This window comes from Tachyglossus aculeatus, chromosome 12, assembly GCF_015852505.1.
Source record: "Tachyglossus aculeatus isolate mTacAcu1 chromosome 12, mTacAcu1.pri, whole genome shotgun sequence".
Classification (NCBI taxonomy): Eukaryota; Metazoa; Chordata; class Mammalia; order Monotremata; family Tachyglossidae; genus Tachyglossus; species Tachyglossus aculeatus.
In genome coordinates this window covers 31,514,088-31,531,264 of record NC_052077.1, presented here as the reverse complement: position 1 = coordinate 31,531,264, position 17,177 = coordinate 31,514,088, and the positions used below count along the sequence as shown (strand labels likewise).

The 17,177-nt window shown below is 38.3% G+C and overlaps 1 protein-coding gene across 1 annotated transcript in view; it reads right to left on the bottom strand.

Moving 5' to 3' along the window:
• TLL1 (tolloid like 1) overlaps positions 1-17,177 on the bottom strand; it is a 193,138-nt gene that overhangs the window by 20,831 nt on the left and 155,130 nt on the right. Inside the window, exons 16-18 of the mRNA XM_038755294.1 lie at positions 15,154-15,334; positions 7,271-7,396; positions 3,911-4,038 (exon numbers count right to left, since the gene is read on the bottom strand). Of these exons, the coding sequence (XP_038611222.1) occupies positions 3,911-4,038; positions 7,271-7,396; positions 15,154-15,334 (435 nt within the window). The remainder of the gene's footprint in view (positions 1-3,910; positions 4,039-7,270; positions 7,397-15,153; positions 15,335-17,177) is intronic.

The window sequence follows — 17,177 nt, the reverse complement described above, 5'->3', positions numbered from 1 at the left end:
TCAGTGCAGTTACACTATGTACCACACTTTTCCATTTCCAATCTCACTTGGCTATGACATCTGAACAATTTTTGCAGAGTAAAAATGTCCTAATTATATGTAGCAATCAATGTTGTATTTTAATGCAATGTTGGCGATTTAAAAATTGCTGAGCTATTTCACGAATGTATAATGAATGGTGATAGAATATGTTTACGTGTAAGGTCTTTGAAATCTACTTTAAGAAAAGTTGATGAACTAGTACAGTCTTAAGTGCATTACAAGTCTGGTTGGGGGTTAGAGAGAGTGCCCCGAAATCTTAAATTAAGACTATAAACTCATTATGAGCAGGGAATGTGTCTGCTAATTCTGTTGTACTCTCCAAGTGCTGTGCACATAGTAAGCACTCAATAAATGTGATTGATCGATCAATTCATTTTGATATACTGGTCTGGCCCTGCTCACTGATCAGTAACTCCACAAGCTGATCTGTCAGGTGTTGTGGACCAATGCGTTGTCACAGATTGAAATTCTGGATCTGGGGCCTTGGAAATATCAATCAATCAAAACATCCTAATTGAAATTTTCTGTTAGGAGAGCCTGACAAGTGTGATGAAAATGACATCCACTGCCTTGTCCCTGGTATCACATCTTTTCTAAGAAGCCCCATTCCTTGCAGTGGCAGGAGATGGATAGGGGCTGTGACTTCCTTGTTCTGCGGCCCATTTAAGACCAACTGCTCCAGAGTTTGCCTCCCAGTCAGAAGCTCCTTTCCTGCCTTGACAACCGCTGGGATACTGGAGAAGCTGTGGAGGTAAAGGATCACTTTACCTGGCCTTTAGGAGTCTAACTTCCAAGAACTCTTTATTTACTTATTTTACCTCTGTTATCTTAGTGTGTTGACCAGGGGAGGTATTGTTGCTCTAATTCATTGTTATTCTTTATCTGTTTACACCTACTTTGATTGTGAGTTTTCCCTGAGAGAGGGACTTGACCGACCTAATTATCTTGTATTTACCCAAGGGCTTAGCACTTAGTGTTTAATAAATATATAACTAACACAAATCCACAACCCTCCAGACCTCTGTCTACAGTCCCTTAAAGTGCTCACAATTGGTTTCCCAGCCAGGGAGTTTTACCCTCCTTAAAATAACACCATCTCATATTGCGGCTAACCACATTGGGCCTTCAAGATTTTCAGCACTTACTTAAATCAAGCACTATTCTAAGCGCTGGGGTAGATACATGATCATCAGGGTTAGACAGAATCCCTGTCCCACATGGGGCTCACAGTCTTAATCCCTTTTTGATAGATGAGGTAACTGAGGCACAGAAAATTTAAGTAACTTGTCCAAAGTCAGATAAAAGGCAGAGCCAAGGTTGGAAGTCAGGTCCTTCTTTCTTTCATTCATTTAATTGTATTTGTTGAGCATTTACTGTGAGCAGAGTACTGTACTAAGAGCAGGGGAGTACAATATAATAATAAACAGACACATTCCCTGCCCATACAAGCTATCCCAGGCCCATGCTCTATCCACCATGAGGTCAGTATGACAGGTCTGTGATTCCCAGAGATCTTCTGTATCTCTGGCTGCCCAAGAATGAACTCCATTATTCACAGTTTCTCAAACAGGAAAGACTGCAGACCTGCAGGGCTCCATGCTTGGGATCCGATTGTGCTGACGTGCTTCCTCAAACTAGAGTACCCTACTGCCCAGAATATCTGTTTAGGATAGATGCTCTAGGACCTCTGAAGGTTCAAATTAAGAACTCACGGAATGGGAACCATCCATACAGTCCTTTTTAGCCTTGATTGTTGAGTCAAATATAAAAAATTCTAAAAGAAACTGAAACTTTCTTAGGAGATAAGTGATGCATTTTCATTTTCATGAAATTGAAACACTGCTGCATACTTTATAGTATAAAGGCACAATGTCCTCATGTTGGAAACTCTGGCTACTCACCTACTCCTTTGTAACAATGCTTAATGGAATATTACCGATACGTAATTCTTACTCTCTTGCCTTACTGCTGTTTGCTAATATCATTTGAACAATATCCCAACCTACTTCATGAAAATAAGGGTGCATTTTGAAGAAAAAAAGAACTGCATCTCTCCCATAAAAGCACAAGATTAAGAGGGTCATAAGAAATTATCTAATATATCCCTCTTTAGTATTCAAAACGCAGCAAAATACCATATAGATGTTACCTAATGTTAGAGACTCCAGAGAAGACAATTACACAACTTTCATCAGTTTATTTATATTAGGTTGTAAAAAAAGACGTGTCAGGAAATCTTCTTTCACTCTACCCTAAATCTCACACACTGCAGCCCAGTCCTATTTTCTCTTGTTCTGTTCTTCTGGGCATGGAAAGCAGCTGCTCACTGTCCCCTATGCCATAATCCTTCATATTTTTGACTCTTTAGTTTGTTTTTCCTACATCAACTAACCTCAGTCCCTTTAACCTTCCATCAGGCATTCTATTTCCTAGCCCTGTAGTTATCTTTGTGGCTCTGCTCTGATCCTTCTTCACTATGCCCACATCCTTTGTAAATTGTGGAGTCTGAAACTGGACATAGTGCTCTTGGAAAGATCTAGCCAGGACTAAGTAGATGGAGAGGATGACTTCATGACTCCTGCAATTTTTAGTCTTATTTTAAAATCCCAGAATCCCACTTGTTTTGGAACAACAGTACTATCATATTCAGCAATGCTCAGCTTGACTGGACTCCCTGGATCCCTGTTTGCAAACATACTCATTTCTATGCACACTTTTTTTTGATAGTATTATAAACACACACACACACACACACACACACACACACTCCCTCTATTGTCTCTATTGAGATGCTTATTTCTGATTATATTTTTCATTTAGCAAGGTTGTTTTGAATTCTAACTAGGCTATACAATTCAATTTTAGTTCATTAATTCCTGTTGGTGCAACTTTCTAATGGTCAAATGTCTGGTTGCTGTGTTCAACTTACAAATTTTCTCAATGAATGCTGTTGACACCCATATGAGGTAATCTTCAGCAACCCACACCTGCTTTCGTTAAATACCTTGGGGCACAGTAAAAACCCCTTTAGGCAAACACTTATCTATTCATATCAGGAAACAGCTTAAACTCTTTAAGCTATAAAAAATACAACTCTACATAGGTCATGATTGTAGGAAGCCAGTTCAAAATGTATCCACCATTTAAGTAAACATGTCAACACCTCAATCTTTTCATTCATTCAATCATATTTATTAAGCACTTACTGTGTGCAGGGCACTGTACTAAGTGCTTTGTAACACAGCCAGTTATTCTGCAAGCTTTTACTATGACCTGATTGGTTAACGTTCATTAACTGAATCAAAAGTTCCAATTTTACCACCATCTATTTCCATGGATTTGAAAAAAAATCACTTTACCTCATTGAGCTATACTTTTCCCCCTAGTAATAATTTTCCTTGCTACCTCACTCACTTCACCAGATGTCAGGAGAAGAAACTGAATAAATAGTTTGATCTCTTGAGCAGATGGTATGCTCAAAGAACTAAGGGCATCATTGCTTTACCTCAGGCATGCTCCAACTTGTCTAATAATAATAATAATGGCATTTATTAAGTGCTTACTATGTGTAAAGCACTGTTCTAAGCGCTGGGGAGGTTACAAGGTGATCAGGTTGTCCCACGTGGGGCTCACAGTCTTAATCCCCATTTTACAGATGAGGGAACTGAGACCCAGAGATGTTAAGTGACTTGCCCAAAGTCACACAGCTGACACATGTGTACCAATGTGGTCAATTTTAAAAAGATTCCAAGTGTATTTTTCAGCTTCTTGAAAATCAAGCAAGCACAAATCACTTCGCTTAACATGTTCATTGAGAAGGAGCACCCAGAGGCAATGGGAAAGGAGAATCAAAATCGAAATTACTTACAAGTTTGACTCTTTGTCCCGGAGTAGCGCTGATCTCCCACGTGCACTCCTTCCTACTGGGATACTTGTCTGGCCAGTTGGGGCTGGTAATGATCCCACTTGGGCTGTGGATCTTCTGCTCACACTCCGCTGTGCCAATAATGATAGCATCAGTTAGTTTAGGACTCTATCCAAAGACACAACCAGAAAGTCAGCCTTTTTTATTATCTCTTTGTTGAAAGAAAAGAATTCTCAGGAACCTAGTTAATTATCTCTTCACTCTCTCCTATCCTGTTCATCATCTTTGGCCAACACATTGCTGAGCATAATCAGACAATGTTTGTTTTCTCCCCTATGTGAAATTAACAGTGTTTGCCATGAATCAGATAAACTTCAACAAGGAAATAAGCTAACTTCCTACTTACAATTGCTAATCGGGAGCAAATCAGTCCATAGGAACAAACAAGGAAATGAATGTATAGGCAAAACATTTGCAGCATCACCACAAAGCTGGCTGAGATGCCCATCTGACAGGCAACTATGCCTTTAGAATCAACAGAAACCTTAAAACCCTTGGGATCATGAAAATCAATATTCATTCATTCAGTCAATCGCATTTATTGAGCGCTTACTGTGTGCAGAGCACTGTACTAAGCGCTTGGGAAGTACAAGTTGGCAACATATAGAGATGGTCCCTACCCAACAGTGTCAATAATGACAACACCAAAATTATGCAATCAATCAATCAAAGGTATTTATTATGCATATACTGTGTGCAGAGCAGTATAAGTAAGCTCATTGTGGGCAGGGAACGTGTTTGCTTATTGTTATATTTTGAACACAGTAAACACCCAATAAATACGATTGAATGAATAAATGGATGAAGTGCTTTGGAGAGTAGCATACAACTGAGTATGCTTCACTTATTCATTTGTTCATTACTTTTTCTCCCTCTAGTCACTCTCAGAAACAAACCATGTTCTGCAACTAACCTACAATTTCAAGTGCTATAACTGGGGCTGATCTTCCCCGAACCACAAATGAAGCATTGTTTACTCAATGAAAGTCATGATTGTGCATCCACTGGCTCATCTGAAACAGTTTTCAAAAACATGTCCTATTCCTTCTGTATATGGTATGTCCTGTCATGTTTGTACTCACGAAGTATTAGTAGAAAAGTTTCAATTATCTTTAATCCACAGAAACTCTTTCTGGGATAGGCAAACTGACCCAGAGGAATCAAAAAGCATTTAAGGTGGAACTAATGGGAAACACAGGCCAACAATCCAATTGAAACATCAAAATTAACAGCACGGTCTAGAAGTAAACAATGGCTGGTGATATATAGAACCGTCTCTCCCTGAGGTTATTCCACTCATTCTCAGGAATGCTGGAATGAGCAAAAATAGGTTTTCTTTCTCCCATGCTAGGCTCAACAATGCAATAACTTTCTGGGCATCTAATTTCACATATGCATACCAGGTAATCTCTTTGGAAACTGGACAGGATAATTTTGAAAAGATGAAATGTGAACTAGAGACCTAGCCTGTTAGAATAATTTCCATAGGTAAAGTGGAGCTGTTGATAGTCAAAATTATAACCATACAATTTATATTTTAACAATGTGTCTGTGTATTGCTTTCCAGAACTGTACATTTTATCCTATTTTATTTTTCCTCGATCTCTCAGCTGCATTTGATACTGCGGAATACTCTCTTTTCCTGGAAACACTAATTTAACCTTCTTTTTTTCCATTTGTCTTTCTCATTCTCCTCTTACCTTTTCGGCTGATCCTTCTCAGTCTCTTTCAGGGGTTCATCCTCTGCCCTCTACCCCTTAACTGTGATGTACCTCAAGTTTCTATTCTGGGTTCTCATCTCTAATTACCTTACAAATTACTCTTTTTGGGAGCTCATCCATTCTCTCACCTTATACTATACAATGTATCACTCAATAAATCAATCGATGGTATTTACTGGGCACTGACTATGTGCAGAACACTGTACTAAGTGCTTGGGACAGTGAATACAGAGCAGTATAGTTGATACACATGATCCCAACCCAAAAGGACCTTACAGTCTCGAGAAAGAGAGACATTAAAATAAATTCCAGATAGAGGAAATGAGAGAGTATAGGGGTGATGGGAAGGTATAGAGATATGTACATAAGTGCTAGAGGGGTGGAGTGAATATCAAGGGGAACAGATATTCCTTAAGCAGATAAACAATGCATAAGTGAGGGCAAATAGTGGAAATGAGGATAGTCAGGGAAGGCCTCTAGGAGGAAGTGGTATGAATTTAGTACAGCTTTGAAGTCAGAGGTGGTCTGACAGATATGAGGCAGGAGAGATTTCCAAGCCAGAGGGAGGACGTGGGTAAGGAATCGGTGTTGAGATGGAAGAAGTAGGCTGGTGTTAGAGGACTGAAGTGTGTGCGTTTCGTTGCAATAAGAGATGAACAAATTAAGGGAGGAGGAGGGGAGCTGATTGAGTGCCTTAAGGCCAAGAGTAGGGAGTTTCTGTTTGATGTGAAGATGGATGGATGGATGGAGGAGTGGGAATGCAAGGACTGAATGTTTTTTAGAAAAATAATCCAGGCAGCAGAGTGATATAGAGACTGGAGGTGGGAGAGAAAGGAGGCAGGGAGGTCAGTGAGGAGGATACTATAAGAGACTGGATCAAAGTGGTAGAAGTTTGGATGGAGAAGAAGGGACAGTACCCAGATGACTCCCAAGTATATAGAGAGCGCTAATTCCAATCTCTTTTTTCTCCTGCCCCCAGGATATGTCTATATTTTGCCTTACGGTTAGAGGTGCAGTGTTATCATAATCAATCATATTTATTGAGTGCTTACTGTGTGCAGAGCACTGTACTAAGCGCTTGAGAAGTACAAGTTGGCAACATATAGAGACAGTCCCTATCCAACAGTGGGCTCACAGTCTAAATGTGGGCTCACAGTGTTATGGCAGTTAGTCCTGATATTTAAATATATGACATCCATCAACTCTGACCTTTCCCTTTACTTCAATTTCTTTCCCTCTCTCAGCCAATTATTTCGCAAACCTGGTATTTGCACATCTTCCCCTTAGCCCCTCCCAAATATCACCTGCCTTCTAGACTGTGAGCCTGCTGTTGGGTAGGGACCGTCTCTATATGTCACCAACTTGTACTTCCCAAGCCCTTAGTACAGTGCTCTGCACAAAGTAAGCGCTCAATAAATACAATTGAATGAATGAATTAATGTGAAAACCTCCTTCTTTTGTCTGTTTTGAACTACCACCTTTAAACCTCAACGGACGAAAGTAAAACGTAATCACGGAGGTAAAAGTCTTTTAACTGCATAAAAGGAGAGTTCTATTACTGGGCAGATATCCCAGCACGCACCTTCTTTGCAGTCATGCTTGTTCTCGTGTAACACAAACCCATTGCGGCACTGGCACACATAGCTTCCCACAGTGTTTATGCATTCATGTTGGCATCCACCGTTATCCTTGGAACACTCGTCCCTGTCTAAGAAAGAAGGGTATACGACAGTGTTTTGTAAATGGCATCTTCTTTCGTGACATGCAACAGGGACACAAAAGCATTTCATTTAGTGGGTTAAGTCCAGAAGAGGGCAAACTAAGGCATAGGCCTCGCTGTTCTCAAAAGAACAATTCCATTGTCTCTTAGTTGTGCCCATTCATTGTTCAGCCTGCAACCTTGCTCCATAATTATTCCCCTAGCTCAAACATACTGCTTTGGCAACTGATAGTTGCACCTTAGGTGGGGGAAATAATTTCCAAATTATAATCACTTGGTTAACAAATGCAACAAATTTCAAACAGTAAACCATTCAATGTTTTTCTAGGGGAAAAAAACAAACCCCAAACATCATTTGAGCACTTTCAGTGGGAGAAATACTTAATCTAGTCACAGAAACAGTCAAATGCTCTCATTCATATCCCATATCCACTTCCAAACCAGAGCAGCTACAAATATTCAGGCTAAACAAGGATCCAAGCTTTGCAAGTGTTCTTAAAAAAAAATCACTTAGAATAGCCACTACTGTCATTGATTTTTTTTTTCTCAACAGTTTTGCAATGTGCTTAGCATTTAATGAATCTGGACATTTTAATACACTCCCAGGCAGGAACAGGCATTGTTAAACTGCACAAAGAAATCAATTAAATGTGTTTCAGACAAATCTACTACGGAGTTGGTGGTCCCATTTATTAACAAGTAACCCCTGAAAAGAGCTTTTAGCATGTTAGAAGTTACATAAATGCTGAGGTGGGAAATATGAGCTGCATTGAGCAACCACCAAATTCACTGCAGGGAAGAAAGCCAAACTAGATTAGCAGACAGTCATTCCAAGAGGCAAGAGGTATCAGCTGCACCATTATCTGTCATTCAGCTATCATTTCAGGCAGGGCGGGTCCATTACATCAAAACTGGCAGACAGTTCCTCACATACGTATACAGTTCCACGTCCCTCTGTCACTACCACGTGCAGAAAATGGATCAATCAAAAAGACAAATTATAGTCATATCAGTGGTCAAACTGATGCAGAACTGAATGTCAATACCCTCTTTATGCCTTAGGCTCCACTGAGTTTGCAAACACATAAAAGAAAATGTTATTTCAAACTAACTCAGCATGCAGATTTGGCAGGGAAGAGAAAGCCAGGCCTTCCCAAGTATGAACAATCAATTAGAGCATCTTGTACTCTCCCTTCTGGCACTTCCATTTCCAATAGGCACTGCCAGACTGAAACTGCTACAGGTGCAAATATATAATAATTATGGTATTTGTGAAGTGCATACTATGTGCCAGACACTTCTCAAAGAATTGTAAATTCAGGTCCTGCTGAAGCTTGTTTACCGTTGGACAGTGAAGTGGAACAGAGGTGACTATAGCAAGGGGAGTTGCTGCCTGATAAATAGAGCTGGCCAATTCAGGATCACCTCCATTCTACAAAGATGAGACCTCGACTTCAAGAAGTAGTGTGGCTTAGTGGAAAGAGCACAGGCTTGGGAGTTAGAGGATATGGGTTCTAATCATGGCTCCACCACATATCTGCTGTGTGACCTTGGGAAAGCCACTTAACTTCTCTGTGCTCAGTTACCTCCTATGTAAAATGGGAGCACCACGTGGGCTATCCTGATTACCTTGTATCTACCCCATCGCTTAGAACAGTGCTTGGTACATAGTAAGCATTTAACAAATACCATTATTATTATTATTATTATTGTTTAATGAACTTATGCTGTCTCCTTCTTTTTATAATAATAATGATGATATTTGTTAAGTGCTTACTATGTGCGACACACTGTCCTAAGTGCTGGGGAAATAAAATGTAAGCAGATTGGACATAGCCCTCATCAATTATTCAGACATATGCAGAGTACTGTCCTGAGCACTTAGGAGAGTACAGTACAACAGTAAACAGACACACTGGGTTCACAGTCTAGGTAGGAGTCAAGGCGTGAACGAAGGCATGACCCGAGGGAAGAAGGTTTGGAGTCTAGATGCTAGGTTTCGTTGGCAGACTTATAAGACATCAGAAATGAGTCCTAGTCATAAATAAATGACAGGATTTTGCACAGTGGGAGGGTTATCTCCTCACACCAGGATTTTTTGATCAGCAGATACAATTACGACAAAATCAACGCTCAAGATGCCCATAAGCTATTATTGAATGATACACACAGAAGATGTGAAACTGACTTAGAGAAAGAGGGGTGGAAGGAGTCGACAGGTAGGGGGTGCATATGGAGGGGGATTGGAAAACAACAAGGAGAGACTCCGAAGACAAGGTAAGCAATTGTTTGCCTGCTCTGAAATCCTCACATTGGTAATTTCAAAGTTGGGTGTGGAGAACCTTATTTTCCTGGGTCTGTCACTAATGACTTGCAGCTGTGGCTAATCTGCACTCAAGTGTTATATCCACAGTTTCTTAAACATATTTGTTAAGAGCTTATTATGTCCCAGGCACTGTACTAAGTGCTGGGTAAATACAAGCTGATCAAGTTGGGTACACTACATGTCCCACAAGGAGTTCACACATAATCTTAATCTCCATTTTACAGATGAGGTAATTAAGGCACAGGGAAGTTAAGTGACTTGCCCAAGGTTACAAAACAGACCAATGGCAGAACTAGAATTCAATCCCAGGTCCTGCAATGCCCCAACCTGTGCTCTGTCCATTAGGTGCTGCTTCTCTTTTTTGTATTAACTCTGCAGATCAATCATAAATACTTGTCTAACAAGCTCTTCCCTAAATTCAAATGACATAAATTATATTTTGATTTGAAGAACATTAAATAATGAAAAAGCACGCTAGTTACACTTGAATTTCCCCTTTCTTCACATCTCAAATCCTTTTATGCCTGGTTTGTTTGGCAGCTTGTTGGACTTGTGAATAGGGGCTTTAAGGTTCAAATATGAATATTGCTAAGTACTACAGAGCATATGCCTCAGTAATCGTTTCTATGGTGCAAACATAGAAATCAGCATTGAACTCCTCGCAAGCTAAGTAAAATACATTCTGCTGAAAAGTCTCTAATACACTGGAAAAAATATCTACTTTCAAAGCTGAACCAAGATTTCATATTCTTCTCAAAACTAGGTAGCTGCATAATCTCTTTTAGGCAAAGTCTTAAAAGACAAAACACACTAAAGGGATCTTCTGACTAAAGTTGAAATTGTCAAGCATATGCGTTAGAGAAAAAGTTAGTCACAAAGAATTGATAGTTAATGATCTGATTCAAGATACCTTCAAACAGTAAAAGTTTTGTCATCTCTTTCGGCTTCAGCTGTTTACCTTAAACAGTAAAGGTGACTGAAAGTAGAAGTCAAGTAGTTTAGAATTAAATTATCTTAAAAAACCATGCGATTGAGTTGATATAAAAGTCTAAAAAAACTCAAGGTATGTAGGAGGAAATACTAGTATGGCAGGAGAGAAAAGATCTGATGTCTGCTGCAAAGGTGATGTGGAAAGAAGCAAATGTTACTATTAAATTCAGAAAACCCTAATTTTCCAGGGTGATATGGGGGTGAGGGACTCTATGGATAACTGGAATTCTCCGATAATCGACAACCAGCATCTGAGCCTATAGCTCATTATCCTACCAACCAAACCTTTCACCAGAGCTGCTAAGAAACATCAGAATAGCTATTACAGGCTGTCACCTACTCCCTTCTTCTCACCACCTACTGATGGAGGTACAAATGAGTAATGAAATTTTGAGAAGCAGGAAAAAGGACGAAAAAGCCAAGTCCTGAGTAACCAACCCTCTGAATAACTGTAATTGACTGTAAAAATTACAGATAACTTTGAGTCTCTCAAAATTTCTACCACTCCTATTTCAACAACTTGAAAAGAAGAAAAAAAAACTGTGCATTAGTTATAGAACAAATGTTTTGCTTAATAGACACAAACCATTTGTTGCTCTGAACTGGAAATCAGCCTCCCAGTTTTGAATGGACACTTTGCTTTTATATTCCCCAAAGTTTTTAGGGGAAAAAAGGGCTTTTACCAATCTGAGGTAATCGGTAATCATACCTACAAAACCCCCAGCCGCCACCTGTCTGTGAATAACACCAATTCTGCCTGCCAAGTTCTTGCAATATTCAAAAATAAAAATTTTCTCTTTGCAGGCAGCCTTCTTGTCTGTGGAAAAAAATACATCAGGGCAGCACCAGAGGTGAGTGTGAATTCCAACACTAACCTGCTCAAGAGTAGAGAAACTTTCAAGTTTTACAATTTACAAGTCACCCCGCCATAAACAGTAACTGCCCACCCCCATCCAAAAAGTCCTAGAAACTCCTTTAACACACTCACTTCTTTATGCCATTGAGAAGGGTCAATATTCCCTTTAAATGATCCTTCAATGATTATAATTTCTTTAAAAATCCAAACCTAGTAACAAAGTTGACAACTAATTAATATTGGTTTAAGTTCATGTTGCTATTGGTGATTAATCAGACCTCCATTTAATGAGGCCATTCGAGGAAAATGATTTGAGATCTGCCCATGAAAATTTTGATATGGTCCTTACAACATCTTTGTCTCTTTGAAAGGCAGGGGCTTAGGAAAATGACCCTCTTCCTCTCACCTCCTCCCCCACTTTACAAAGGTGTCTTAAAATATTTCTAAATAAATTAGAGCATTAATTAATGGTCTTTTTAGTGTATTTCTCAAATGTTTACTTGTTCCAGGCACTGTACTAAGCGGAGTGGTACATACAACCTAGTCAGATTGGACATAGTCCATGTTCCATATGGGGTTCATAGTCTTAAAGCCCATTTTATAGATGAGGTAACTGAGGTACGGGGAAGTTAAGTGACTTGCCCATGGTCAAACAGCAGACAAATGGCAGAGCTGTAATTAGAACAAAGGTCTTTCTGACGCCCAGGCCCCTGCTCTATCCACTAGGTAACACTGCTTTCTTTAGCACAAAATTAAATGCAAAAGACTTATTACTTTTATCCCTGAAGTTAACTGGGCTACTCTGACTATTTTTAGGTCCTTCTGAATTGAAAACCATCCTCTAGAAAATGTAGGATTAGGTTCATTCTTGGTTCACAAGACTGTTCATGAGGGAACTCTCTGGTGAAGGAGGAATTATTACTATGTGAGGATCATTCATCTTGCACATTGTGATAAATGTCAAAATACTTCCATCTTATAAAGTGCTACTTTCCTCACAAACTTCCATCTTCCTTTGGATATGAAGAGATGCTTTATCTTTGGCCTCCTTCCAAAGACATCTGCTTTTCATAAGTTTCAATTCATCTATTTCCTCATTTTAAATTAACTGAAATTATATATAACAACCTCTTTTTCTTTTTTCACTGATTCATGTTTTTATGAATTGAAACCTCTAAGTTTAAGGACAGCTTTATAAGGAAAGCAAATACTTTACCCTTTTGCACTTCCAACTGATTACGGACGGGCACAGTTGGTCACAAAAATAATGACTTTTTTTGTTACACTGCTGTCAGTAATATTGTGCAGCTGCTGACATACAGTGACACACTGTGGAATTATCGATGCTGTAAACCTGATTTAATTTCTCTTTGCATTTCTGGAAAAACTCCCACTAAACAAACTTACCAACTACTCAACCAGAACTATTCTCATTTTTGAATCTACACCAAATGTCATTGCCAAAAGCATTTTCATGCTTCGTTTAAAAATCAAATGAAAACTCTAAGCCAGTGATGAACATCTAAGGTTGTGCCAAAAAGGTAATCTAATAATAAAAGTGAAAGAGAACATTTGTAGCTGTTTCCGTGAAGACAGCAACATACGATCCAACTAAGGGATAATTTGGTGATGCTGTCTGGTATTAGTATTTCCTGCCTATCTATATTATCTTCCTCCAACTATCCATCTCCACATGTCATGGAATCTTACATTTTAATATCACTAAGTTAATTTATGGTTACTATTAATCAAAGAAACCTGCAAATATCAGAAAAGGGAGATTGTTTCCTGAAAAAGTACCCAACTTAATAGTTCACAGGCAAAAATATCTCCTTATCTGCACTTAAGTGCTATATCCATATTTTATTAAATGGTATTTTGTTCTTATGTTCTTTTTCATATGCTTTTCATATGTTCTTTTTCAAGAAAATTAATACCAATGAACAGGGTTTGTTTTTTTTTTAAAAAAAGGATTAGACCTATTTTTTAAATATAGAGGCAGATCACATCGTTTAGATTATTTTTTAGAAGATTCAAGGCCAAGTAAATGTTTATTTTTTTAGTGGAAAAGAAAACTAAAATAATGCCATGGAGCCTATTCTCCGCAAAGCTGAATAACTTTGATTTTATGTAATGTATCCACACTTTGTTTTAAAGTGGGCTAAACATGATATAAATGTAAATGTAAAAACATATGCTTAAATATGCATAGCACAGATAGCTATAAAATAATGACACTTTAAAAAAATAAGATTAAAGTTGTCAGGATATCCTGAAATTAGCTGCATCATAATGCCTACTAGTTGAAAGTAATTTTAAAAATAGGGACAAAATATTAAAACATCTACTTATGTCTTAGCCACATATCCATATAATTCTTGACATGGGCAAGTTGGAAAACTCAGGATTGGAGTCTCCTTAGAGTTATCTCAAGAAGTTTGCCAGTATATGGCAATGTAAAGGATCACAAACTATAATAACAAATGACATATGTTCATTAAATAATGAAATGAATGAAAAAACATTTAATACTAAGAGGGATTAAAACAATAGTGTAATAAATCTAGCAGGGACAAGTACAGGAGAGAGCAGAGAAGGAAAAAAATATCAAATTTACATTTTAATATAAGCTCAATATTGATCAGGGTATGGATCTTAACAGAATATATTTGAAGAACAAGATCTTTAACTCCAAGATTAGAACATGTCATATCTCGTGGAAGTGATCTATAAAGACTAGGTAATGAATGAAAAATTTAAACAGCCACAATTAGGAAAAGCAGTGGGGTTTAATGATAGAGTAAGGGAATGGAAGTCGGAAGACTGGGTTCTAATTCTGGCTCAGCCTCTCTGCTCTCGGATCCTGGGAAAATCACTTAGCTTCTTTGTGCCTGAGTTTCCTCATCTGTAAATTGGGGATAAAATATCTTTTCTCTCTTCTACTTAGACTTTGAACCTCTTGTGGGTAGAAACTGTGTTGAATCTACTTTTATTGAAAATAGACCAGCATTTAGGATGTAGTTAGGGCATAAATGCCATTATTGTAATTATTAATTAACATGGGTTATTTATAATTATATTAATAAGAATAAAAATCCGGGGTATCCTCCTTTGTGCATATGATAATTTTGTAGTTAGTAGAATTGAATATACATTTTAAATTGAAAGTATTGAGAGAACGTTTTCCCTTCATAGCCAGATTTTGAAAGATGAATACCTAAGAATACCTTCTAGACTGTGAGCCCATTTTTGGGTAGGGATTGTCTCTATCTGTTGCCGTAGTGTACTTTCCAAGCACTTGGTACAGTGCTCTGCACATAGTAAGTGCTCAACAAATACGATCAAATGAATGAAAAAAAAATAGATATTATACCACATCTATGTACATAGGCCAATTTCATTTACAAAAGACTTCTAATATGGAGAATACAGTTTTAATTTATCAGCCTAGACAGTCAATTTTAGGAACCTAGAGCCAAAACCTGGACACTTAAAACCAGAGGCTAAAATAAAATTACACATCAGTACTATCCCAGAAATTTTCCGGTGACACTAGGAGAAAAATATTTATACCTGAAAAGAAATGTGCCTTGAAGCCTTTTTTCGAGACAGTATTGTCAGATTTGAATTCAATTCTCATATTGTTGGACTGGGAGGTTATTACTCCAGGCATTTCAGTCCCACAAAATTTACCATGCAGTTTGGAGTCAGAAGAAAGGCCACTGCGAACTTCCACGTAATCATATTTGCAAACCTGCAATGAAGGGAGAGGGAAAGTCATCTCAGTTTCTTAATCATGTCAGTGACTCTCAGAACAGGTGTTTGATCTCTGCACTCTCCGGAGAATTTTTTCCTCTTATCTTATTGGTGATACCAATTTCCCTACCCAGGATCTCAGGTGCCTCAAAGTATGGGGACTTTGAAAGTTCCTTCATTAGGCCCTGGTCACTGATGCTCAGTATGGTCTGGTTAGTAATTATTTTGAAAGATAGATGCCCATGGTGATGCTGCTATGTGCGGGAGAAATTTACTTCCTGAGTTAAACCAGTGCAGCATATAGTGTTGAGTACTTTGGATCAGGCTGAAAACTAAAGTTCTGACCACTTTTCATCACAAACTCTGGGGACCCTTCTTCAAAGGAAGGCATCTTACTTCTAATTAGGACAAACTGGGTGTTGCATTCTACTCCAATACGCCTCGGTTCAGAGGTTGAATCATGAGTGTGTGTGTGTGTGTGTGTGTGTGTGTGTGTGTGTGTGTGTGTGTGTGTATTTAAAATGTTATTCTATTGGAGGGATTCTGGGAAGGGTTCAAAAACATTTATGTTCTCTGCGTAATTAATTTATTATGATGGTATTTATTAAGTACTGACTGTGCTCTACCTACTGGGATAGATACAAGTTTACAGAATCGGACCCATTCCTTGTTTCCACTGGGTTCGAGATTAAGCTTTTCCCTAATTTTACAGATGAGGAAACGGAAGCCCAGAGAGGTAAAGCGACTTGCCTGAGGTCACCCAGCAGGCCAAGGGTAGGGACAGAACTCAAACCCAGCTCTCCCGCCTCCAAGTCCCGTGCTGTTTCCACAAGGCCTTCCAATCAGATATATCCACCTCATTTCAAATTCTGGGGACCTTGCAATTCTGCCATTCTTTCTTAATTAAAATCCAGTAACCTAACTTCTCTAGGAGCTCATTATCTTGTTGCTAGATTATCATTCTCCCTTATCTCTTCTTCTGCGTAATACATTTTCCACCTCAATGTTGATATTACAATGTTGGCAGGAGAAAAAGAAGGGGGCTAAATTTAAACCAAGTAAATTTGGTTGCAGTATTCTTTTTCAACCTTTGATAAGTTTAGTGGTGGAGACAGTTGAAAGAAATGGCTAAAATCAGTCGTTTGAATTATCCATGGATTTCAGTGAATGATCACAGATAATTTCTAGATTTTTGGGCAGGGACTGAGGCTGGGTGTAAAAGAAGGAACAATGTTGCTTTAAGAGTTCAAAACTGAGATGAATGATCTTAAAATTAATCCTTTGATCTGCCTCAAACAGCTTCTGAAAAATAAACATCTGAAAACCCCTTTCAGAGTTTCATTTTTTTCTGGGCATTAATTCTGATCTCTTCACATGGTTAGTAATGCTTACTCTTTACATTTCAAACAAGGAACTGAATTTCAATTCAGGAGAGCCTATGCATTTCAACCAAAACAAAGGATGTGAGTGTAACAAGTAAGACACTATTTCTCTCTGATTGTAGGGGCTAAGGATATGGAAAGGCTTCTCTTGCATTTGTATTGTGTCATATTCTGATGTCTCTAACACACACTTTGTTAAAGTTGCTATGAAGCACATTTTGAAATTTACACATTGAATGATTGAAGATATGCCAATGTGTAATTAAGAAAGCTTTTACTAACCCCTAGATAACATTTGAACGTAGGTTTGGGCCAGTCTACACTACCAACTGTTGTGATGTTAATGAGGTGATAAATAACAAAAATGTTATTAGGGAAAAAGTAATTGTTACTATTTGCTCCATAATTACTAAAAAAATTAAAATAATGGCATTATTCAACAGATACTTGCTGTCACAA